Here is a 25,457-nt window from a genome sequence, read left to right on the forward strand (position 1 = left end):
TGCTGCTGAGTGTCTGTGAGTCCTGGTCCTAGAGTGCCACGGTCCTGCTGGTTTCCTCTCCTGCCAGGTCATCAGCTTTATTCATATTGCATCCCAGGTGAAAATTAGATGATTTGATGGCTGCGGTGAAAACCAGCAGGGTTACGGTTGTCGCTGACATCGACTGGGAGGCTGTGCTGTGATGTTTTTTTTTTTTGTTGTTGTTGAGTGCATATTAGAGCGAAGGCTGCAGAGAGAGAGAGAGATGTCTGATGCACAAACTGCAGAGTACAGCAGAGTGTTATTTACTCATAGAGATGAATAAAAGCATCGACAAAAGCTCAGCTGAATTATGCACATATACAGTATATATATTAGTGCTGTCAATCGATTAAAATATTTAATCTTGATTAATCGCAAATTAATCGCACATTTTTTGTCTGTTCAAAATGTACCTTAAAGGTAGATTTGTCAAGTATTTAATACTCTTATCAACATGGGAGTAGGCAAATATGCTTGCTTTATGCAAATGTATGTCTATATTTATTTTTGGAAATCAATTACCAACACAAAATAATGACAAATATTGTCCAGAAACCCTCACAGGTACTGCATTTAGCATAAAAATATGCTCAAATCATAACATGGCAAACTGCAGCCCAACAGGCAACAACAGCTGTCAGTGTGTCAGTGTGCTGACTTGACTATGACTTGCCCCAAACTGCATGTGATTATCATAAAGTGGGCATGTCTGTAAAGGAGAGACTCGTGGGTACCCATAGAACCCATTTTCATTCACATATCTTGAGGTCAGAAGTCAAGGGACCCCTTTGAAAATGGCCATGCTGGTTTTTCCTCACCAATAGTTAGCATAAGTTTGGAGCATTATTTACCCTCCTTTGCGACATGGTTGGTACCAATTCCTTAGGTTTTCTAGTTTCATATGATATACCAGTATCTTCACTCTAAAACTGAGCCCGCTACAACCTCCAAATATCGGTTAAAGAATTTAGTGCCGTAAAAACAAATTTGTGTTAACGTGTTATTATCGCGTTAACTTTGACAGCCCTAATATGTAGATACTGTATATATCACCTACATTTTTCTGCGCTTTGTAAATGTACTTATTTGCTGCCCCTCAGGACGGCCAGTCCAGAACAATCCGCCAATTCCAGTTCACCGACTGGCCCGAGCAAGGAGTGCCAAAAACTGGAGAAGGCTTTATTGATTTCATTGGACAAGTGCACAAAACCAAGGAACAGTTTGGACAGGACGGACCAATCACTGTACACTGCAGGTAAGGAGGATCATAAATTCATTTTAGAATCGTAAAATTAAGACAAATGTGTAGGCATAAAGGATGGCTGCTACTTCAGACCTCTCTACATGCCTAAATGATTATGTAGCAGCAGAGTTCTTCTGATTCTCTCTGCAGTTTCATACAAACTGTGTTAATCATGCACCAAGTACCAGAGATAATGACGGAGATGTATACTGCACCAGTAGGGCGTCCACCAAAATGCTTTTTCCTAAGGCCAGCGTATTTATTTTAATGCTTTGCGATGGGAGCTCTGCATCTCTTCTGCGCTGTCACTCTTTACACAGCCGTCCAATCACAGTGGAGGAGGGGCGGGACAAATAGCCTACCACAAAGACGTGATGAAATGTGTTATTATTATGAGTATGTTGTGGTCTTATTGTATATCTTATGATATTGTTTTTACTGCGTACTTTATGTTGTCCTCTTGTCTGAAGCACTGGACCAAAACAAATTTGGGATAGTAAAGCTGATCTGAATCTGAACTAAACGATCGTACTCGCCGAGATCTTTCCTCGCCCACAAAATCTCAAGAACCCACATAGTCTGGTGGGTCCGTCAGCAAAGGCCAGAGCAAGCACTCTACCTTGTATTGACATGTTTACTTCCGTGGATATTCCGTTTCATTGTAACCAGGCACAACCAAAGCATCTCAGCTGAAAATCGTCCTACGCCTCTAAAGTGTTCTCAAGCGCTCCCAGCTGAGAGTTTTCAGAAGAGCGCCTGGCGTTTTTCAGCTGGGAAAAAAATGTTTTGGTGGACACGGCCCCTTAGGTCTGCAGTAAGTCCTACCTTCAGGAAGATTATAATGTTATTATAGTCATTTCAGAGGCTGTAGTTTGTGGTGCTGTTGAACTGTATTACGTTATACTGAGAGTTATTTTAAGTATTTGATCGTGGTTGACAAAATACTTACATTCATGTCCAAATACTGTTTAAGCCAGGAATGCTATAAAATACAATGTACTGTATACATACAGTGAATTATAAGAGTAAAAGCAACAGAAATAGGTATTATAATTCATGTTACCTGCTCACAGTTCGGATAGACTCTCCTCCCAATACATTTCTTTATAATTCCACATTCCAGTCAGGCTTCCTTATTCAGAGAAACCTGAAATGATTTATTGCAGTACAATGAGCTTTAATTCTTTTAATTGTGAAGTGAGTTTAGGAGCCTCAGAGAGTAGATGTTATAAAGACTCTTGTGTGTGTGCTCTTCAGTGCCGGGGTGGGCAGGACCGGAGTCTTCATCACCCTCAGCATCGTGCTGGAGAGGATGAGGTACGAAGGCGTGGTCGACCTCTTCCAGACAGTGAAGACACTTCGCACCCAGCGGCCTGCCATGGTGCAGACCGAGGTAAGAACGGAGATTGCTCATACTCAATATCCCACAGTGACAGGATGCTACTTCAAAGTCAATATTGAATATTTTTACGGTGTAAACTTGATGCTATCTAGTAAGTGTCCTTTTCTGACTTACTGACAAGTTTTTAGAGGTGCTTCAGAGTAGCAAACTCCTTTGGTGCTATCTCAGAGGGCCAGTGTCAAGTTTTCCTCAAATTAAAAATTGACAAATACGTTCGATAACAAACAGGCAAAGCATATTGAAGAAAACGGTTGTGGTGTGAATTTAAATGAGTTCATACACGTTTTAGATAAGATAGAAAATGAAAAGAAAAAAGTTTGATTTTCTCAACTTAAGGTTACTAAGGTGACACAGAAACATTTCATTAGTGCCTCTAGTGCAAACACTCTAACGTAGTACAGCTATAGTTATAGAGAAGAGTCACTTTATGACTTCTATTGTAATCAACATATAGTTATTAGGGCTGTCAATCAATTAAAATATTTTATAATTGCGATTAATCATATGATTGTCCATAGTTAATCGTGATTAATCGCAAATGAATCACACGTTTTTTTATCTGTTCAAAATGTACCTTAAAGGGAGATTTGTCAAGTATTTGATACTCTTATCAACACGGGAGGTGATAAATATGCCTACTTTATGCAAATGTATGTATATATTTATTATTTAAAATCAATTAACAACACAAAACAATGACAAATATTGTCTAGAAACCCTCACAGGTACTGCATTTAGCATAAAAAAACATGCTCAAATCATAACATGGCAAACTCAAGCCCAACAGGCAACAACAGCTGTCAGTGTGTCAGTGTAATAAGACAAAATAACACGACCAGCTTTTTGTTGAAAAGCTCTCTGTGTCCTCTGAAAAGTGTTGCCATAATCACAAGAAGTCAAATCAAGTCGAATTTATTTATATAGCCCAATATCACAAATCACCAGTTTGCCTCAAGTCGCTTTACAGCTGTGCAGCATACAGCATACAGCACCTTCTTTTCTTAGACAGATGAGGAAAAACTCCCCTCAAGAAACCGTCAGGTAAAACTAGAGAGTACCAGCCATGGCGCCAAATCGGGCCAGGGGTGTAATGTGGGAGGACCAATGGCCCCTTCCCCACTTCCTACCCCCCTACTTCCGGCACCGTTGCTCGGACCATACCCATCTTCAAACTCTGCCTTCATTTTGATCTCAACTACCCCCCCAAACGTTTCGTGGATGCATCACGGTTGTTAAAAATGGAAGGAAACTCAGGAAGAACAACAGAGGAGGGATCCTTTTCCCAGGACAGACAGACATGCAGTAGATGTTGTATTTACAGAGCAGACAGGAATAGTATAAATTACAGGTTGATATGTGATATTTAGACGTTCTAACAGAGGCTTCTTCTTGTTGTTCTTATTCTTATTCTTTTTCTCCTTCTTCTTCTTCTTCTTCTCCTTCTTCTTCTTCTTCTTCTCCTTCTCCTTCTCCTTCTCCTTCTCAGGACCAGTACCAGTTGTGCTACAGGGCAGCATTGGAGTACCTGGGGAGCTTTGACCACTATGCAACATAACCACTCCCACTGAGCAGCCTCCCTGGTCAAACCTCTCAGGAGTGTGCCAAGTGTCCCATCTCAGCCACCATCCACTCACTTGACCCCCTAAAAACCCGACCCTTTCGCAGCTACCGGAGGGGAGGAGAAAGGGACGCGCTTGCAGACCCAGCGACGGGGTTCAACCAATCACAGAGATCCACGCCGACTTAACCAACCACATGAGATTTTGCTTTAAAAATAATAACAGAAACATTACAGTGACTATGACAAATATGACAACTCTTGTACAGACGCGACAGCGCAGACTGGCAGATCGCCTCTCTGCTCTGTCGAAGCCAAACCTCCCTGATTGTCAAAGGCTACTGGTAGCACTAAGAGAGCACTCTCTCTGTTTTTTTTGTTTTTATTTTATTGTCAATATTATGATTCATTATGTCAAATGTTATTGTTTCGTATATTGTTTGTTTTTAATAATCATTTTAACATCAGACATTTCTTCTGTCTTAAACTGCCCAGCCTGGGGCGTGCATTATTTTCATAATCGGTACTTTTTTTGTTTTATATTTTTATTTTAGGGTACTTTAGCACAAGGGACATGTATTTTTAACACGTTCCTAGATACTAATACAGGAGGACCACTGTTCTCTGAGCTGCTGTCAGATTTCTTTTGTCACATGACATCTATTTTATTCATTATATGTGTCATAAACATTGTGTTTGGTCTTACTCAGTTCAATAACTCAAGAAAATTGCCTTTTCACTTGCCGTTTTGGATATATAAAAAAAAAAAAAAATCAACTTTGAGAAAATTGATTTCAGAGCACACACTTGCTAAAGTTTGGCCTGTAAACATGGTAGCTACTTATAAAACAAGAAGTGAATTAGCTAACAAGAGACTAAATCAGAGGTGTACAGAAATGGAAAGCACATGATTTCTACGTGTTTTTTTTGTTTTGTTTTTCATCAGAAGCCTATGGCATTGAGGCCTTCATACTCCACAGCGGAGAACTTACCTGAGGAAAACAGACTTTTGTACCCAAAGGGTAGTTGACAAAAAATAAACTCCCCGATCTCTGAATAAAGTTGCTCTTCAAGTCCCTCCCATCTCCTCGCTGCCCATTAGCGTGGTCAGTCTGCTGGAGTTGAGCCACACGGACCGAAAGGAGCGGAAGTGGTTCATATGGGCTGCGGAGTAGAGAGCCAACAAACGCTGGCACCTGTACAGAATCAACCATTCCTACCAGAGGGAAAGAGACTCGGCCCTTTGGACTGAAACCTGATATTATTTTATACAGAATAGAACTATAAATATATATATAATTATGATTGATTATATATATGTACAATTACATATAGATATATACACAGCTTCAAAGGTATATTGTTAAAAAGGATTAATTCTGCTGATCTACCAACCCTAGAGACACCGCAGAGAGCCTGCTGTCCTAGAGTGTGTATTAATGGAAACACCGTTGTATCTACTGTACTACCATAGTAATCTTCGACAGCTGGTTGTCCGTCTGAATGAGGAAAAACAGCACAACCCCCCACCCCACCCATCGAAACGGACTACTCCTCACCCAATCGCACCACTCAAGCACACATCTTCTCCCACACGAGCCGCAGGAAGGGGAGCGTCAGATCGCCTAAACGTTGTGGTGGCGGTGGTGGAGGCGGTGGTGGGAGGGAGGGGGGACTTGAAAACTGGCGAAAAACTAAAATGTTCATTTTTACCTTGTGAATGCTTAGTGCTGTAGGGGTTCGATCTGTTGTACACACAGTCTGTTTTCTATTTGTTGATAAAGAACTGGAATTTAAAAAGAAACTGTTGATGAAAAAGAAAAAACATTGATGTTAATAAAGTTAAATAATTGGGTTTTTGTACAAATCTCAGCTTGTGGCGCTTCGTTTCTTGATCCTGTTGTTTGCTGTTTTGCCATTTGCCCGTAGGGACACCAGGAAACTGTCTGCTTTATCTCTCATTTCCAGGAATATTTGCCCGTTATTCTGCCCAAAAAATGTTTCCTGATGTATGACCGCTGTGTCCTTTGTTTCAAGGCATTTCTAAGAGCTTCTTGTTGTCTTCTTCCAACGATGTAATTTAATGTTCACATACTTGAACGTGTGTGTTTGCAGGTGTCTAGCTAAGACTCCTGAAAGATATCCAACCATTCCTATTTTTTGAAAGGCCCCCAAAAACCACTTTTCTTTATCAGCTTTTATTTCTGACAAAAACTCAAGGTCCACTTACTAGTTTTTTCTAGGGCTTTCTACCACGTCACAGTCTTCAATAACGGATTGAATTTGCTTAGTTGCAAGCCCCCAAAGAGGGTGTTACATGTCATCATCGCGTCATATCATTGGGGTACAACACAAGCGCACTCGTTGAAATTGAGCCATTAGCAACGCACAACCGCAGCTCCAGTTACATTACCCCATGTCCCAGCCTCTTTCAATAAGCCTTGCTCAGTTGTCATGGAGATGGCTTAGTTGTCATCACTAATTATTAAGGTAAAGATATTTTAAATATATTTATATGTATTTGTGCTTTTTGTCTTTTGACTGGTTTAAAGTGGGCGGGGCTCTGTTGGAGAGAGATGATGTCACATGATGAATGAATGATGATGACATTAACAGTTAAAGAATCTGAATCTTATGACCGTAGTTGGGTTGTGTTCTTATGTTGCCATGGAGTCCTGATCAAGCAGATTGGTTACGTTCAAAATCTCCCTTTATTTAAAAAAATAGTGCATTTTATTTAATGTACGCCATTGTATTCGAATTTTAAAGGTCTTTTCAGACCAAATACGAATATTCGTTTCGACCCCAGTGTGAAAGGCCTTTAGTGTGAAATGTATCCATTGTGCCTACAGTGCCTTCAAAACTTCAACAATGAAATGGAAAAGTAACATCCATGACACGATCACTACTTTCTTCTAACAATCCCACAGTGCAATTCATCTCATTTTGAGGACGCTCAAATTACAGCCATGCAACATGACACCTGTCAGTGATGACGCAAAATGGTGATCACAAGTGTATGAAATCTCAATTCATTGCCCACCGTACTTTCTGCTAGTACCTTCCTTGCTATATATACAGTAGGTGGTTTACAGGCCAGTCTTGCCCGGTCCAATATGGCACCCACGTTGACGTATCGCCACAACGGGCTGAAGCTTCCAATGCTGCTTCTATTGGTGCCTTCAAATGGGGTCGTGTTTACCGTCTTTAAGAGTTGGGCTCATATGAACGCCCCCCCCTTCTTGTGGTATTCACTACGTGTAAGTGGAAAGTTTCTGAAAACTCAGAGTTCACGAGTTGTGACATGTAATATGTTAAAGGACTGTTTGTAAGAATCAGAAATGCTTGTTAACAGCGACACCTGTGGCCGTTAAGTCAACGAAAGTCAGCGTCGGGCTCGCGCTTGTGCTCGCTCTACATAGACATGAACGAACATCGCTCAAAACAGTGAGGCAACACACGTCAGCTAAAACCACAATATCACTCTATATTTCAGCTGCTTGGCAGTAATGTTAGCTGACCAGACGAAGGTCTCTCAGTGAATCAATGCTGATCCTAGTGTTGGCTTTTCCTGATTCAGCCTCCCGACCGCGGCCGGAGGGAACAGGGGAGACAATGGAGTTTTGGTCAGAGACGATAACGTTTCTCTCTGCGGAGCCCCGTCACTTCACAAGACACGGGAAACCTCTGATGGTCTGGAGGAGCTGCAGCATTTCTTTATGCACAAACGTCCCCTGTACATTCACTAGATATTCTCAGAGCTAAAGTAACTCTCCTGCAGTGTGTAGTGTGTGATTTATACGTGTAAGAAGTTACAAACAGTCCCTTTAATATATTGTTATTTGAGTTGTATATTGTTTTTTTTTGGTAATTTTATAATATGTCTGAGGAAAATGTTGATATTCCCAAAGACCTCATCTTTTTCCTCTGTCATTATGCCTTAGCATTTACTCCTAGATGCTGACAGTAGCATTAACATTGCTGTTGCTTAGCAGAGGTGTTCTCAAGACTTAACCACGTGAAGGCCAAGCATATCATGTTCATGACTTTACCATGTTGTAAAGTTCACAAGTTCACCAGTTTCATTTGAAGGCACCATATGTGTACTGTATATGTCTGTGCACGCAACATGCATGACACCTGTCAATGATGACGGTAAGTGATGATTCACAGGTGTGTGAAATCTCAACTCATTGCTCACTAGACTCTTTGCTAATTACCTTCATTGGTATTTCAAACGAGCAGCGCGAGCCTGTTTCTACGGAAGTGTTTTAAATGGTAAGGGGTTCTACTGGAGATCCATGTGTGTTTGGGAAGTAGTGAGCATACGACTGGATAAATGAGACTTCTATTAAACTGCACGAGTTGTGTGAGAGTTTGTAAACGGATGTTTTGGTGTAGTTTTGCTGTTAAACGTGTTCCCCATTTACTTTAATTCATCATCAAGACGTGTTTTGATTCCTCGTTCACCCTGGAGGCATCAGAGAAAAACAAAGCTTTCTTCACGAATTCAACATAACAGAGGTGAGTAACTGATAGGATTATTTTGGGGGTGAAGTGTGTATTATTATTATTATTATTATTATTATTATTATTATTATTATTATTATTGCTTATGTTGCCACTGTCACAAACAGATTTTTGGGGGGTTTTGGGTCTTCATTTCTAAATATGATTGGAGCTCATTTTAATTCAAGTTTATTTAGTGATTATTAATTGTAGAGAACCAAGTTTTCAGTTGCTTTAAATTATTATCATCATCATCATTATTATTATTATTATTATTTTTATTATTATTATTATTATCATCATTATTATTACTATTATTATTATTATTATTATTATTATTATTATTATATAATGTTGCTTATGTTGCCATGGAGACGCCACTGTCACACAAATTTGTTGGGTCTTTGAGTCTTAAACTCTTATCATATAATATCTAAATATGATTGGAGCTCATTTTAATTCAAGTTTATTTAGTGATTATTAATTGTAGAGAACCAAGTTTTCAGTTGCTTTAAATTATTATCATCATCATCATTATTATTATTATTATTATCATCATTATTATTACTATTATTATTATTATTATTATTATTATATAATGTTGCTTATGTTGCCATGGAGACGCCACTGTCACACAAATTTGTTGGGTCTTTGAGTCTTAAACTCTTATCATATAATATCTAAATATGATTGGAGCTAATTTTAATTAAAGCTTATTTAGTAAATCATATTGTAGAGAACCAAGTTTTCAGTTGCTTTAAATTGTTATTTATTTATTTATTTTAGGATTTGATTCTTCCTTTTTTCACTACACCAGCAACAGTACTCTTTCTATATATACAGTGTGTGTGTGTGTGTGTGTGTGTCAGTAACTTGCTCAGTCTACTTCTCACCAGCAGCCCACAGAGCCTCTTAAATCATGCACTGCCTGTCAATGTCACATAGCAATAACATAATAATAATACAAGTTGACCGTTACTGTATCTGTGGAAAAAGCCTGCCAAGGTTTGGATTTGTGTATATGTATCCTTTGTGTAATGGTTGTAACATATGGAAGGGATGTTAATGAAAACATGGAAACTAACAGGTAACAGATGGATTTGTTGTTGCAGTAACTTGCTGAAGAGGATCACAAAAGCACACAAACAGGATATAAAGCTGGATTTAAGGGATAACTACTGTAGCTGCCTAATACTTCAGTGCTGCTGTATATTGTGTATTTGGGAATCCAGCAGTATCATAATTTTCTTTTGATTTGATTTGTGCACTTAGCTCTGAGCAGCGCTGCAGAAATGCACGCCTTTAATGATGTTGTTGCTCTTTTGTGCTATGATAATAAAACTGATACTTTGCTGTTCTTTGTATTGTGCAGAGAAAGCAGTGATACTATTCTTATGTTTATGACAGCTAACTGTTTGTCGACCGTTTTCCCTTTTTTAACATGTATTGAACTTTGTTTTGAGTGCAAGTCATTATTAGTGCTATAGAGGTGGTGTTGTGTAATGTGGAATTTTGCCTGTAGCATTTTACAAAATGTTGTTTTGGATCCCACAGAACCAACTGAGTCCAGGTGCATTTTTTCCTCATTCGGTAGTATTAACTGTATCTAGCCTGCTGCTTTTCCTTAATACCGTCTTTACTTGCTCAGTGACCTGTTATCACTATCCTTTGGCGATACCATGAGTAATCCGATTGGGTAAGGAAATTAGAAAACATATGGTTGACTAATCTACAATGCAGTATATCATGATGCTGAGTTGTGTGTTCTTGTAGAGGTGATGCACAATCTGCCCAAGGTGAAGAAGAGCGTGAAGGTGAGTTGCTCTGCTTGAAGATTAAAGACCAGTTGGAGGATTTGCTCTCGGACAGCCACCTGGCAAAGGACGGCTTCCTGCTGAAGCATGTGCAGAGGAACAAGCAGGGCTACGTCAGTCTCAAGCTCCTCACTTGTTCGAAAAAGGTAAAAAAGATTTCATGTGCTTTCTGTGGTGTTTACATTCCACCAGTTTGAATGAAAACAATGAAATGCAAACAAAGCTGAGGTTGCCACTGTTTGTCACAGATAAAGGTGCTGACCACAAAGTGGTACATGACCGTAGCAGCAGCGATGTGCTCAGAGCTGCTGGAGGTGAACGATGAATGCACCAAAGTGAGGCGGATAGAGCCGCTTCCCAAGTGGCTGCTGTCTTCACCCACCTGCAAGTTCCTCCTCGCCTGGAACATTGCTGTGGAGGAAACAACTAGAGAAGACGGAGGCCTGGAGCACCCTTTCCTCTTAGAGGAGAGGATCCTCAAAAAGTTCAGCTCTCATGGCAGCGTTACGTCAGTCTGGATCCTGCATCCTGGCAAAGAGCTTCCCAAGGAGCTGCAGTGCTACGCCAAGCGTCACAAAGAGCTCGGCCAACATTTGTGCGCAGTGGTGAAGTTCGATCATTTGGGGGAAGTTCGTAAGGCCTACAACTCCCTGAAAGCGGAAGAGGAGCGGTCTAACGGCGAGGGCATGCGTGTGGTACCTTTGGGATTCCACTCGATGCGCCACGTCACCACGAATGAGGGAGACAACAAAGACCAACCTGAGGACACACCTTCCCAGGAAAATCCAGTTGAAACCTCAGAGGATTCAGTCCAGGAGGAACCCTCTGCACCAGTTAAAGTTTCTGACGAGACTCCAGACATATCTCAACCCCAGAAGTCCTTGGATAACTCTATGCAAAGAGCCTTTCAGCAGATCTCCGTCAGCTGTAGCAGCCAGCCCTTCTCCGGTTGGAATCAGAGGTACAGTATAGAGAGGAGCCAGTGCTCTGGAACCGGTGATACGGAGACTTCTCAGTGCCCCTGGGTGCTGAGGCGCAAATTTGCAGCCAGCGCATTAAACCCCAAGGTGGCTCAGCACGTGAACGCGCCCTTCTTGATGCAAAGAGTGCTGCGTCAGCCCTTCGGCCCTGACGGCACCAAGGGCTTTCGGAGCAGAAGGAAGCCGCTGTAGTAGGAGGAGCTCAAACACTAGTGGTAGTAACACCACCTGTGCTGAATAACAATGGCAGATCTGTGGAGCAACAACACGCTAAAAGCTGATGAAGGAAATAAAATATTTTTTGCATTAAAGCAGCAGTGCGTGGAATTGGAGCAAATATGATTACAAAAAAGTTATTTTTATAAAACGGTCACTATCTCCTGACAGTAGTGCATGAGACAGGTAATCTTAAAAAAATCATGTGCCTCTGTGTCCTCCGGTGCTCCTAATGGCATCTGCAAGATTTCACACACCGGAGGAAAACAACCAATCAGAGGCGAGCTGGAGTCTGCCGTCTCTGAGCAGCTGTCAATCACTCGCAAATTCCAATCAAACGGTCAAACTAGGCAGCGCTGATCAAATATGAATCAATATTCTGTTACTGTAATGCAAATGTTTTCAGAAGCATCTTGTAGTGTACTGTTTAGCTGTAAAATGAGAAAGTTTAAGACCCGGCAGCCATGTCAAGATCAGTTTAGGAAATACCAAGCACTGCCCACCAGCCGGAACAAACTCTCAGCGCTGCCTAGTTTGACCGTTTGATCAGACTTCGCGAGGGATTGACAGCTGCCTCCGTTGAATGAACAGCCAATATGAACGCTCTCTCTCTGAGAGGCCAAAGTTTCCCGTCACAGGATAGATTTGTTTAAAGCTTGAAAACAGCCATGAGGAGGTGCAGAAGTCTAGTTTTCTCAATTTCTTTTCATTACAATATGCTGAAAGGCTATTATGGAATTTTTGCCCAATGATGCCAAAAATATTCTGTCTACTGCAAATTTAAACAATAAAAAAAAACTATTTAGGTTTTCTCTAATGATGAGAGATTGTTTATTCTGGGTTGCATGTAGTTGTAAACCACTGACAGATGGGGGCAGCATTTAGCTGTGTTCACAGCTGTGTTATTTTAAACACTCACTCTGTCCTTGTCAAGCTGGAGTTGCGTAGGAAGTAAATACACTGCAAAGCATTTAAATAGACTACAACACATATTAGCTGGAGGTACAAATTGTTACACAAACTGAGGTATTTAAGTGCTGAAGTTAAAGTGTCCCAGAATCCACACAGGCCCTTTTTTTGAAACCCCAGCAGCCTCTGCACTCCTGCGGCCTCAGCTCATCTGGTCACCACTGCAAATTGCAATGTATATTTGTTCTTGGGTCAGGATGGATTTACCTTGTTACCACTTTCCACGAAAGAGGTGTTGTCTTTCAACATGAAACGCTCAGAAAAGAGCCCTCATTGTCCCACTGCATCTTTTTCACAAATGCCTGTTTAGATTTTGGTTCGCTAAAAAGTAGTTTTCCATTCTCTGCGATAACATTTGGCTGAAGGCTACTTGTCCAATCATCAAACCACATCTTGTGCAAGACGAGCGTAGTAGCAACATTTGTGCCTTATTTCCAGCCTTTCTAATGACACCTCGACTGGAATGGTGTGTTTATAGTGTTACTGATTGAGGGCTTCCTTAAAATCTTGCCCAAACCTAAACAAAATGTGTTTCTTCACTCATCCACGCCCAGTGGAAAAGATTCTATCCGATGTGTATGGGATTCTATCATATTCAAATTGGAAACATACTCTGTTGTTTTTTTTTCTCTTGTATATGCCGAATGTGTTCATGACTAATGTAATCTTATCTGTTGAGTGAGACTCTGCATTGTATACGGATCGGATCAAATGTTTCACTCTTATTGTCTTTGACTTGGTTTAGCAATTAACAGCTGTTGGGCTTTTATTGCAGCGGAGGCTAGTCTATGAAAACTTTACACATCTGTGAACAATATGTATAGAGTAGAAATGTTCCTGCCCGATGTCAGGAAATGTTTCGGTTCCTTTTCAAGGCTAGAAAAGCACGATATCCCCTGTTAACTGGAAGTCATTATGCATTTATGCCCCTCTAGCCAATAATTGTGAGTTATGTCAAACAAGTTAGTTGTAATAATTCTCATGTTTTTTTGGGGAGGGGATCTGGGTGATTTTGCACCTGCTGACCAAAATATTCTTAGTGTGACGAAATGTTCTTGTGATTTGTGGCCCAGTGTCGCCCTTCAGGTCAGCGCTGAAGGGTTTAAATGAAGAGAAGGGTTTGTGTTGGCTTCGCTCCAAACTTAACATGAAATTTACACTTCAGGTCACTGAGATAAGAACCTTAGAATATCCATCAATACACATTTTTAGTAAAGCTTGGGTAAAGATTGCTTTGGTTTTCCCCCTTTTTCTCTCAGTCAACACTGAAGGAATTTTAAGTCCTAGAAAGTTAGCGCTTGGCCACATCTCCGCCTCGCTAGTGGAACTTTTGCAAAGCGTGATTTGTGTATAATTTGGCCCGAGGATATCCGAGTGACTCATGGCGTTAGAATGAGATGTTTGTTAGCAAATTATTTGCTTCCTGTTGTGACGCTGACTTCATTACTCTCGCAGTGAAAGCTGCTTCATCTCAACTTCTTTGGCTGCCGACACAGTTCTGAAACCATCACTTCTGGTTAGATCAACATCGTACCTGTAGATTTATTTGACTCTACCAAACACAGCACATCTCCCTCGGCTCTCCCTCCATTATGCATCGCTTCACTTGCCTCCAAACTGGTTGGCCTTTGTTTACGTATGACTGACCCCACACACCTGACACATTTCCCCCTTGGATGGAGTATTTATTTAGATTGCAGTCTGGAGTGCCTGATACCTTCCAAAAGCACAACCATCTGCTCCTCATTTGCCGCTCGAGGCTCAAGAGCTAAAATACTGGTTTGTATCGGAGGGGATGTGAACGTGAGATTCTCAACAACAACATCCCTGGTTTTATCTCAAGCCAGCTGTACTGTACAACTTTGCTGTGATAAGTCCATTTAACTGGGGTTAGTGTTTACTTAGCACCATTTAAACCAATTGTGAACTTTCTTAATTCCTACTAAAAGATTGGAAAAACACTTGCGTCCGCAGACCCCTCTGATCTGCCCAATTGAGGCTATTATCAATCGGCCACTTAAGATGGCAGACTCTATCGCGGCAGAAGGTAAATGTAAGCCCTCGCTCAGGCCAAGGCATCCTTTAGTGCTCCTGGAGCTAGAGCCAGGGAGATTATCATGTCAGGAGTAATCCGACTCGGCCCACAAGCACAACTATGGAGGAGGAGGAGCAACAGTTGAGGGGGGGAGGCAGGAGGCAGAGGCATCAGAGAAGCTCTCTGCTCCACTTACGGTAACCACGCTCTCCCTCCTCACCCTAACCCATCTTCTCAACCCGCAGAGTTCCCCACCCCGGAGCTGAAGAGAAGACCTGCTGCTGGGAAACGGGGTAAGGAGATGTACATTATCTTTCCAACAGTGCTGTGAGGAGATAAAATGATCCCGAAGTGAAAGGAGTTTCACAACAGATGGAATACAAGTTAAGGCTTCTGCAAGATCTGTTTATTACATGACACTGTTTTGCTCTGTTTCTGTTTCAGGTTCCGGTTTTTGCAAAGAGAAAGTTTTGCATGGAGAAGTATGATGACAGAAGTTTTCTGAAGTGAACCAGATGCCAAGTCGGGGGACTTCTCTAAACACCCAACTCTCCTCTTTTTTGAATGGACCAACCTGAGTGCCATGAAGCGCCATGCTTATTTTCAGAGGAATGTTGATCTTGATCTTTGCAACCTAAAAGCCATCTATGGAAATGCAAATATGATAAAAGAATAATACGGTCTGGACCTGAATCAAGTCAGGACACCTCCCCTACTTGCAGGAACGGGGAGCTGGGATGATTTTCTGGGGAAGAAGCAGGAGTGCTGCCCTCGCTCCTCGCCTGTGATGATGATGGACTTACCCAGCCAGCACTTGCCTGTGGAGGTCAGCTGAAGACGACGCCACGCAGCTAAGTCTGGATTAGCCGGCCGAACGGTAAGGACACCACATCTTCTTTTGTTAGTTTAAGCCGGCAGCTTATGGGGAAGGCGTTAGGTGCCGCTGACAGGGATGCCTCACCAAGTGCTTGAGTGGCAGAAAACACACGTTGGATTATCTGTATCAACAAGCGGCCCTTGCTGGAACCGCATGTCAATAGTGCAGAGCGGCCCGTCACGAACTGTTTGCATAGCGGTTACTGTTGATCACAAGGTGGCACGCCGCAATTTTGGAAAAGCAACAAGAAAAATAAATTATCATTATAATTTCCTTGCACAATTTGAACAAGCTCTCACCACGCAGATAAGTTTGTTTTGTCAGGGAGGAATATTTTCTTTCCCTGTCACTTATCCAACATGGTGGCTTTCCTCATTATCATGCATAATTGCTCCCTCAAATACTCTCTGGCTTTCCTTTTCCCACAAGTTGGAGCACTACTTTGAACGCTTATGAAAAAGTGATTTCAGATCATTATTATTCTCTGCGTTCATCATTTCAAGAGATGGACTTTTTTTTTTTGCAGCGCTGCGGCTTTAATAGTTTAAATATTTAAGAGGAGCTGGATCAAATTGCTGAACTTGTCATCTAAAAATATAATGAAGATGCTCTGAGAGAAGCACACTTGATGATACTCACTATGGGCATTTTACTGAAGTGATGATCCCCTTCTCACTAAGCCCATATCATACTTAGAGATTATACTGTATCCAGCGGAGCCCCGAGAGGCCGGATAGAGGTTAAGCCTCAAGTCAATTGAGCCGTTCAACTGTCATAACCTTCATAACCTGCCAAAGGTGCTCATAACTGGAGGAAACTGAAGGAGAAGCTGCACTCCTGCACCACTCCTCATCATCTCAGCAGCAATTTGTTTTTATCAGATCTTTGCCAAAATATGCATTGTGCGTGCAAATAATTAGTATGTTAGTAGTTTGAGGAGAGCATGGGCTTATAAACACGTAAAATGTCGTCATATTTCAGATGTTTGTACTTGCTTGTGCTTGCTCGCGTGGGTCATATTTGAAAGTAGTATTCAGCGTGTGCCAGATGGCAGTCAACCTTTTGTAGCAGCTACATCAACGTGTTTAACATGGGTTTAGAGGCGATGCTGTTGTGTTCATAGAGGATCTGGCATAGACAGATTAGCATCCAGAATAGCAGCTTATGGACTCTTTAGAAAGTAGCCGAGACCACGATCATCAATCTTACTACACAAAAATGATGAGGCAAGGTGACGTTTCCCTGCCAAGCCTCATGTAACCTCTTTGTCTGTTAGAAAGGCTATTTAAATACACTATACCTTGACTCAACTCTTCCAGGAATAGCAAAGAGGTGACAAATTGGGACTGGTGTCACATGTGCTGATCTATAAGTGTGTCTTCCCCTCACACCTCATGAACGCTGCCCTAACAGCAACAGGTTTGAGTCTTTGAGATTTTGTGCTTGGCTGTTGGGTCACTGGATTAATCCATATGAATCCATGGGGTGGGATAGTGGAGCTCCCACAATAAAAATTAGGGCGATGGGGCACCCCATGTGTCAGGGCTGGGTCTTTGCCACAGCGGCCCAGGTTCCGAGTCCGGCCTGTGGCTCTTTGCTGCATGTCTTCCCCTCTCTCTCTCCACCTTTCAATACTGTCCCTGTCACTCTAAATAAAGGCATGAAAAAGCTAAAAATATTATTATTATTATTATTTATTCATTTAGTTTCAAAAAAGGGAAAAAGTCCAGATTGCTCAGAAGTTCAAATCAGTGTGATGAAGGTGCTCTTTGGTGGGGTACACAAAGGTTCAAAAAAAGGGGGAGTCCAAGGCACTCTTCTGGCAAAAAATAAAAAGTCTTTATTCAAATGGCTATTTCATGATGAAAAATAATGCTGGTACATGTTCAGATTGACAACCCACGCGTAGCGGCACAAACAGCCTTAATCAGGGTGTCTATTTATTATTATTATTATTTATTTAGTTGTTTGGTCTATAAAATTGACAGTCAATGTTTCCCAAAGCCCAAGATGACGTCCTCAAATGTCTTGATTTGTCCACAAATCAAAGATATTCAGTTTACTGTCATAGAGGAGTAAAGAAACCAGAAAATATTCACATTTCAGAAGCTGCAATCGGAGACTTTTTTTTTCTTAAAAAATGACTCAAACCGATTTATCAAAATATTTGGCGATTAATTTAATAGTCGATAACTAATCGATTAATTGTTGCAGCTCTAATAAAATTGAATCTTATTAACCACTCATCTCCATCCGGTAGATTAACAGGATGTTTGTTTAGTATTTACAGAACGTGTGTAAAAATTATCACAGTTTTTCTGGCATTGCCCACAGATGTTTTCCCCCTTTTTTTCTCTTCTCAATAATGAACGGCAGCTTTTCTCACTAACAAGGAACAGGCTTGTTTTAATTATCCTTTGGTTACTGAGTGACAGAACGCGAGCCAACCGAAACAGTTGCCCAGCAAAATTACAGCGCAGTCTAACCTAAGCCTTTTTCAGTTGCATTAGAACCGAGGCTGGATTTAGAACAGCCAATCCTGGCTCAGAACATCCACTTTATTTAGCAGCCTTTTTTGGCCCACCCTGGTGCCAACAGAGCAGATCTAACTAACCAAACTCGTCACTTTTCCGCTTCGTTATTCTGACTGAAAGCAGGTCAGGTTTTAGAAGTAGAAGAAGAAAGAAGAAGCGCCTGCTGGTGCTCTCTCGTTGGGCCCTACATGCTGGCCTAACCCCCGAGTTAGAGGTGTCTGATGGATTAACACAGACGCACACACACATACAGCTCCGCCACCAACACTGCAGCCAGGTGTTAACCCACGTGACTGCAGATAAAGCCGGCAGGCATTAGTGATAATCCCGCCCTGATCTTTGGAATATGTCCCTATTACCTCCCCAAGCACTCTCTAGCTGTCCCCAGGCCTCCTGATGCTCACTTAAGAGGGAAAAGACGAGACAAGGCCTCTCTAGGACTCCCTAAAGCACGTTGTTTCCTTGGAACAACACAGTAGGTGCCTTTCCCGCTGTTTGTTATGCTCCTGTTATCTTTTCAGTACAGGTATTTATGGGGTGTGTTCACCGTAGCGCAGAGACAGCCCGTCACATGGGTGGAGCCGAGCTGAGACACAGCGTAGTAATAATGTTCTGCGGTAGAGGCCTCGGGTTGTGCAGTGGCACATACACAATGCTTAGACAGCTCTAGATATCAAGAAGCAGCAGTGTTATGTAAGCTGGATTATCTAGCGTTGTGTGATGGCGCTGCTGGGAGTGTGTGTGCGCTCTGGAAGGGAAGAGGGTGTCTGGACAACAATGGAAGGTTAGACTTTGTCTCGATTTCTACACCAGCCCGTGTCATATGATTTGGGAAAAGTGAAACCACGCAAGTGCTGCTGCTGCGTGTGTGTGTTTATGGCATGTGTGAGTCACAGCGAGGGAGAGCGAGTGGGACAGAGCAGGCTGTATTTAGGAAATGTATAGGAGCAAATTCTACAGAGTGGTGAGCTATAAAAGTTGGTATCTGCTTTTTTTTCCAGCACAAAGACGCTCTTCATTCATTCCTTTTTCTGTGATCTTCTCTCGCTGTAATTATATCACAATGGTCAAGATCCAAGCAGGCTGACAAGAAGGCACCCCCTGTCTGCCAGCTTCATTCACAAGTGTTAACCACAGACGCCCCTTATCCCCATTTTGACAGATCTCTAGTTCATCTTCCATTCTGTTGAGTGTCTCCTTCTGGCATGGGAGGGCGGAGTGGACACAAGTGCCATGCTGCTGTAATTACATTACCGCCAGCTTAGCAGCGCCATCGCCACTGACCCAATTATTCCTTGAAAACATCAATTTTATTGTGTCATTTTGAAATAATGCGATCTTTGAGTCACAACAAGAGCTCGGTTGAGGGTTGAGGATGTGTGCGATGCGTGCGTCGGAGAATACATAATGTCTCAGGAATGGCTTTGACAGACGGAGGAACTCTTGGCCAAGCTGTTCACGTTCAGGGTTGGCCTCAAACATCTTAATGATCCCCTGGGACTGTTTTCACTCAGCTGGTAGCTCTTCAGGTAACATAAGGCTAACATCAGGTGGACTAATTCTTACACACCTCATATTCACTCCCACTCTCACTAGAAACACTAAATCCTGATAAGAACGTTCATGCATGAACACTTTGTCGTTTCCTCCTTGTGAATGGATGTTTTTTGTTTGTTTAGGGCCTCACACGTTGGGCCGGCCTTATCTCCACACACGGGAGCGTGCATGGGCACATCAGATGCTTTGTGAGGGCCAGAAGACATGTTGCTGTTTTAGTTGTCTTTCCGACTCATCTGCACTTTTATGTCTCAGTTTGCGAATGGCTTTTCCTTCTGCTGGAGAGTCCTCTGGGGGTCCACTATATCCTCTTCTCTGTTTGCTGGAAAACAGCAGCATTTGTCCTCTCAGGAAGTGGAGTAGTCATTCATGTCTTTCCGTTGCTCTCCTAAAAAAACACCGGTGCCCCCTTCCTTCTATCAATACCCGTATATTTATGTCCAGTGGTAGATATTAAATGTCCGTGCTGATTAATCATCCGCGACCATCTGAACAAGCTACAGAATGCTCCTTGGCACTTTTATTGGCTCCAATCGCCTGCAGATGGGACTAATGTGTTTCTGAGTAGAGTAATTATGACAATTAAAGTGTCCTCAGGGACGTGAGATCGGTGTTTGATGACCAGGCCTCGTCCAGTGTCAGCGACTGAGACATCGCAGGACTCATCTGTTCTTTACGAGCTAATTGTTTTATCAAGATGAGCCACAGAGCTAACAGGCCACAGACAGTGATGTATCACGACCGTGTGAATCGGCTAACTCCGAGGCTGAATAATTGTCCCAAATTGACCTATTAATAGCAGAAGAAAACAATGATCTCATCCTTTGCCATATATCATAATAAACTCCTTTTTTAATTGAAAATGTATCATATTTAGAGCAGGAGCGGCAAGTTTTCTGGTGTTAGGAGTTGGTGTTGAACCAACAGAAACAAAATGAGACTTTCCATAGAGGCTTCTATCTATCATGTTTGATTAAATATACAGTGAGAGACAGACGTACTGCATAGCCGGGCACCGAGGAACAATCTGCAGCAGCCGCGGCTCCACATTGACTGTGTCAAATGAGGTTGTTAGCTGAAATGTTTGACTTTCAAATGAATACCATTCTACCCCTTCATTGTGCGCAGGCTGCTTACCACGTCAAACCCATATGGAATTATGAGTGATGAGTCAAGCTTTGACTGATAGGACTGGTTACACCTGTTTATACGCTGTTTATACCAATCCAACTCATGCATGCAACGTCTTTGTTTTGGGCACCGCAGAGGGAAAATACACTCAGAAACTCTCAATTTCCATATAGTTCTTCTCTTTTGTTTTACTTACTACCCTGCAAAAAGTTGAAATGTTCCTGTATTTTTCATAAACTTCTGTGATTTTTGTTTCTGTACTAAACTAGACAAAGATATGTGACATTTTGTCCCATTGTAAACACTCCAGCAGCCTGTATATGCACACTACAGAATCCAGTCTGGCAAAACACTTTGTGAGGCCGGTCTGGATATGCTGTTAGTCACTGCCAGTATACCATTTCCGACTCTGGGGAAATGTTTTGCTCACTGGTGACACGATATGAAAAATACAAAGAAGTGAGGTTGTAAAGCTTCTCAAATGCCTGCGGCATGACAATAAGAAGAGAGGAAACATAAGGTACAACTCCTACAAATTGAGTTTTTGTGGCTGCCATGGCGCAGTGCCTATTGGAAGGGAGGGGCGGTATAAGATAAAGGGATGTACAAACACACATGTTCACTCAGGCCTCATCATACATAGCATTGTAAATAGGTGTGGTTCCTGTAAAGGAAGGAATGGATTTCCCCCTTTTTAAAAGGATGGTTCAGGAACATTTACCTCTGCAAAGAAAGTGTATTTTTCTTCGGAAATGAAGAGAAGAAGCTTATATTCACATCAGGTGTTTTTGCTATGATACACAAACTTTTAAAAGGTTTCAAGAGGCAAGGGGTTTGCAAAACTAATCCAGCATGCCTTCAGTTCAAATAAGAAATTGCAGTTGTGTTTTTTCCTCCTCAGGCAGCCGCGATTAAACACACACTGCATTCTCATATGTCAGCAAGAGATGTCAAGCTTGCGGATCACGAACCCACTTAGAGTGAAAATGAGCTGACAGCAGAAGCAGAAAAAGTAAACTGACGGTAGAATAAAAGCCCTGGTGAGAGAAGTGGATTCACGGCAAGGTCAAAGACATGTGATGGCGCTGGAGATAACAATTTTTGCATTGTTCTCTGTGCTTTAATGTGACAAGTTGAGATTGTTTACACGATGGAAGGTGTGACTGTTTGAACATGTCTGTCCTTTTTTGCCTCTCCCAACAGAGTTTCAATGCTCCTCCACGTTCTAAGATGAAGTTATGGAAAGGTGCTACTTTTGCCTTCATGCTCTGCGGCGCAACCCTGTCCATCATCCTCGTTAGAAACATGGCCACTATCGGACAGTTCAAACCCAAGACAAAATACACATCTTCATCCTCATCAAGATCGTTTTCATCATCACAATCAACATCCAAGACCTCACCGCAATCACCCTCATCGTCATCGTCAGCCGAATTGACGGCGTTGTCCCGGCAGATGGGTGGTCCTCATCGGAGAACCCGCTCAGCAGACGAGATGAACTCTCTCCTCTCAGAGTGTAAGATAAACTGTTATTGTCTTCCTTCCTCGTCTGGTCTGAGATAAGGTGTCGTGTGAAAGGGCAGCTGGGGTTCAGACAGGACACTTAGTACCTGACGCTGCTGTTTATAGAGCAGGCTTTAATGTCTCACAATAATCTGCAGTCAATTAGCACCTCATAGTTCACAACTGGCTCTCCGTAGAACCGTTCTACCCTTCAGGAGAAGATGACATAGACACTTTCTTTTGGTTTCTCTTGGCCTTATTGTGTAGCTTTCGTCAACATAAATAGGCTTCAAGGAAATCTTTCTGTGATGCTGATAGTGATAAGACTAGTCAGTAGCTGTCATGATTTCAGATAAGATAAACTTGTGTTCTTCTGTTTCAACATGACTTTTCATTATCCTGCCTTATAACTAAAATCGTAATAACACACTTACTGGGTAATTTATACAAAAGTCTGGATATAAAACTATTTAAAATTATATATATATATTTTTGATACTCAGTAGCAAAATCTAATGAAATATTCAATCCATATTTTTTGGCATTCAGCCTTTCAAAAACAACATTTTCACTATGGTCAAAAACCTATTTGCTCTCCCGCTTGACGCACACAAAGGGAGGCCTGCACCTGTATTAACTGGGCGGTCTAGCTGCAGGCTAACAGCACCACATTTATTTAACCACAATAACCAAAAGGCTATTAATGCTATTATATTAAATGAATTAAGTCGTTACCAAAAGAAAGATCATATTATGTATCTACATTCGCTTGGCGAATCTGTCAAGACGAAACTGATGAGTTATATTCTTTAAAGAAAGTTGATTTGATAAAAAAAGACTAACTCATTTAATACACTGAATCACTTTATTCAAACTGAGGATTTTGTTTGAGGATTTGTAATTTGTTTTTGGGTGATGGCGTCGGGTGGGGCTCAGATTTTCTTAAGAAAATAGGTTGGGAACCACTGGCCTATGCTATCTCTGTGACTCATAACTGATTGTTGTCACAAAATTACCCAAAAATCAGATAATCGCTCTACCACCTGTCCATAAACGTATGATTTGTTTCCTCTCTGCCAGTTTCCATGATGTTCCAGAGCTTCACGGAGGGCGAGCTGCAGCACGTGGTCGGGACGTTGCTCGACAGGAAGAGAAGGAAGAGCCGACGTCTGGGCGAGAACCAGACCCGAAGGACTAAAAGAGCCCGGAGGCCTAAACCCTGCTCTCTGAGGGAGCTGGAGCTGACCGTGAGCGAACTGGGTCTCGGCTACGAGAGCGACGAGACGGTGATGCTGCGCTACTGCAGCGGCAAGTGCACGGCCCACCGGCACAACTACGACATCACCATGGAGCACATGACGCGAACAGGCTTCAGAAAGAAGGGCCGCAAGGACAAGGTGAGCAACGGGCCCTGCTGCCGACCTACTGCTTTTGAGAAGGACTTTTCCTTCCTGGACAACAGGAGCCGCTATCACACGATACAAAATGTGTCGGCGAAGAACTGTGGGTGTGTATGACCCAGAGAAATGGACTTCTTCATGCTGCTCTCAGCCTCTGTTGGGAGAGTTGAACATGAATGCTGTTAAAACTATGGAATATAAACTCAAGGAAAAGAGGAAAGGATGGGAAAATGTTTATGGCTGCTCCACGGCAGCCTTTTTGTGACAGGCAGACTTGACTTCTTTTGGGCGTCTGTCAATACAAATTGGAACCGAATCACATGGACAGCGAGTGCTGCGTCTGTGTGGACTCCATGTAAAGAGACACAGAAAATGACTGTTCATACCAAAAACGTTTTTATTATCTTTTCTATCTGTCTAGTAACACTGTAACCTGTGGTGCAACAACAATGTAGCAACGTTATGTTTGTGATATTACATTTGAGTAGTAGGACATACGATAGATGAGCTATGAGGGACTAGATTGTTGTTGTTACGACACTTCATATCCAAGGGCGTTCCCTTCACTAAGTCCAAATTTTATATTATTATAATTGTGACAGTAAATCACTTTTCAGGCAACAAAAAAATGCTCAAAACTCTGCCGTAAAAAACATATAATGCGTCAGTATCTGTGCAGACCATTGAACCATTGACCTAAATTGATGTCTAGTGATCAATGGTCTCCAGAAAGTATATTGACTTCAGGTCTTTACACACCGGGGGTGTGACGAATTAACGACACGAAAATGTGAAATAGCCTACTGGCCTGAAAATATGAAATAACGAGGGCTTTTATTGTGAAAGGTAAGAATGGAAAAGGACATACACATTCTCACTCCCAACTTGTCAAAAACAGCCGCTTGGTCAGTGCCCCTCGGCATCGGAGACCGACGCACAGGGTACCCCTCTTTTACTACTTTTGGACAGAACAGGAACGGCATGTCAATATACACTCGTTACATGCATAGCGTCCTTTCAAAATAAACTTCCGTTTTCACAGGAAGTTAGGATTAGGCAACACATAGTTAGGGTTATGAAACGGTCGTGATTGACGTTAACTCCACTGACTAGCGACTCACGGGACTCACAGGACTGGCGATACACGTAACTGGCGACTCACGGGACCGACGATATCGACAAGTCACGCTACTAAGTCAACAGTACTTTAAGTTTCACACGAGACACGAACTGAATGAAAGTCTTGTGTTTGTTTGACCCATCCACCTCCCCTCCCGTCCGCCCTACACGAAATTTCACGCTGTTAATACTACGTCAGTTGCTCCGACCGTTGAATAACACCGCGGGTGGGTTTACATTGGAGTTAGTTGAAAGCACAGTTTGTCGCTAAAGGGTGCCTCTATGCGTCTGTTTCCTATGCCGAGGGGCACTTGCCAAACGGCGGTATTTGACGAGTTGGGGGTGAGAACATGTTGGTCTGCGGTGCCTTTGTCAAGGTTGAAAGGAGTAATGAAGTTTGCCGTCCTGGTTCGGACTATGAAGCCTCCGTGTTGTTGTTTCATCAAAAAAGGGGCAACTCCAATCCGTTCCGCAGATCTTGATTGGTTGATGCCTTTATTCGTGGTGCAAAAGCTCAGAAAATCAACTTTGTCGCTTTTTAATCGCTGCATAATATTTGTGTTCTGTGTGAAGGAACTAATGACAAAAA

The 25,457-nt window shown here is 42.2% G+C and overlaps 3 protein-coding genes across 30 annotated transcripts in view; all 3 read left to right on the forward strand.

Moving 5' to 3' along the window:
• LOC119498895 (receptor-type tyrosine-protein phosphatase F) overlaps positions 1-6,092 on the forward strand; it is a 201,114-nt gene extending 195,022 nt beyond the window's left edge. For all 27 annotated transcript variants that reach the window (XM_037787989.1, XM_037787988.1, XM_037787992.1 and 24 more), the window contains 3 exons: positions 1,122-1,276; positions 2,522-2,657; positions 4,153-6,092. In XM_037787989.1, coding sequence (XP_037643917.1) covers positions 1,122-1,276; positions 2,522-2,657; positions 4,153-4,221 — 360 coding nt within the window. In that variant the 3' untranslated portion in view covers positions 4,222-6,092. The remainder of the gene's footprint in view (positions 1-1,121; positions 1,277-2,521; positions 2,658-4,152) is intronic.
• A 2,482-nt stretch (positions 6,093-8,574) lies between these two features.
• LOC119499426 (neurturin) lies at positions 8,575-25,084 on the forward strand. 2 transcript variants are annotated; one of them, XM_037788735.1, is made up of 5 exons: positions 8,575-8,748; positions 14,993-15,040; positions 15,192-15,624; positions 22,050-22,362; positions 23,430-25,084. In XM_037788735.1, the coding sequence occupies exons 4-5, from the start codon at positions 22,077-22,079 to the stop codon at positions 23,864-23,866; spliced, it is 723 nt and encodes a 240-aa protein (XP_037644663.1). In that variant the 5' UTR covers positions 8,575-8,748; positions 14,993-15,040; positions 15,192-15,624; positions 22,050-22,076; the 3' UTR covers positions 23,867-25,084. The 2 variants fall into 2 exon arrangements, with proteins under 2 accessions (XP_037644663.1, XP_037644664.1); XM_037788736.1 differs by lacking the exons at positions 8,575-8,748; positions 14,993-15,040; positions 15,192-15,624 and adding an exon at positions 18,788-18,942.
• On the forward strand, positions 10,268-11,841 carry larp6b (La ribonucleoprotein 6, translational regulator b). Its single transcript, XM_037788734.1, has 3 exons — positions 10,268-10,429; positions 10,507-10,693; positions 10,796-11,841. Exons 1-3 carry the CDS (start codon positions 10,413-10,415, stop codon positions 11,717-11,719), a joined length of 1,128 nt encoding a protein of 375 aa, XP_037644662.1. The 5' UTR covers positions 10,268-10,412; the 3' UTR covers positions 11,720-11,841.
• Positions 25,085-25,457: the final 373 nt, after the last annotated feature.

The sequence above is a fragment of the Sebastes umbrosus genome, chromosome 12 (assembly GCF_015220745.1).
Source record: "Sebastes umbrosus isolate fSebUmb1 chromosome 12, fSebUmb1.pri, whole genome shotgun sequence".
NCBI lineage: Eukaryota > Metazoa > Chordata > Actinopteri > Perciformes > Sebastidae > Sebastes > Sebastes umbrosus.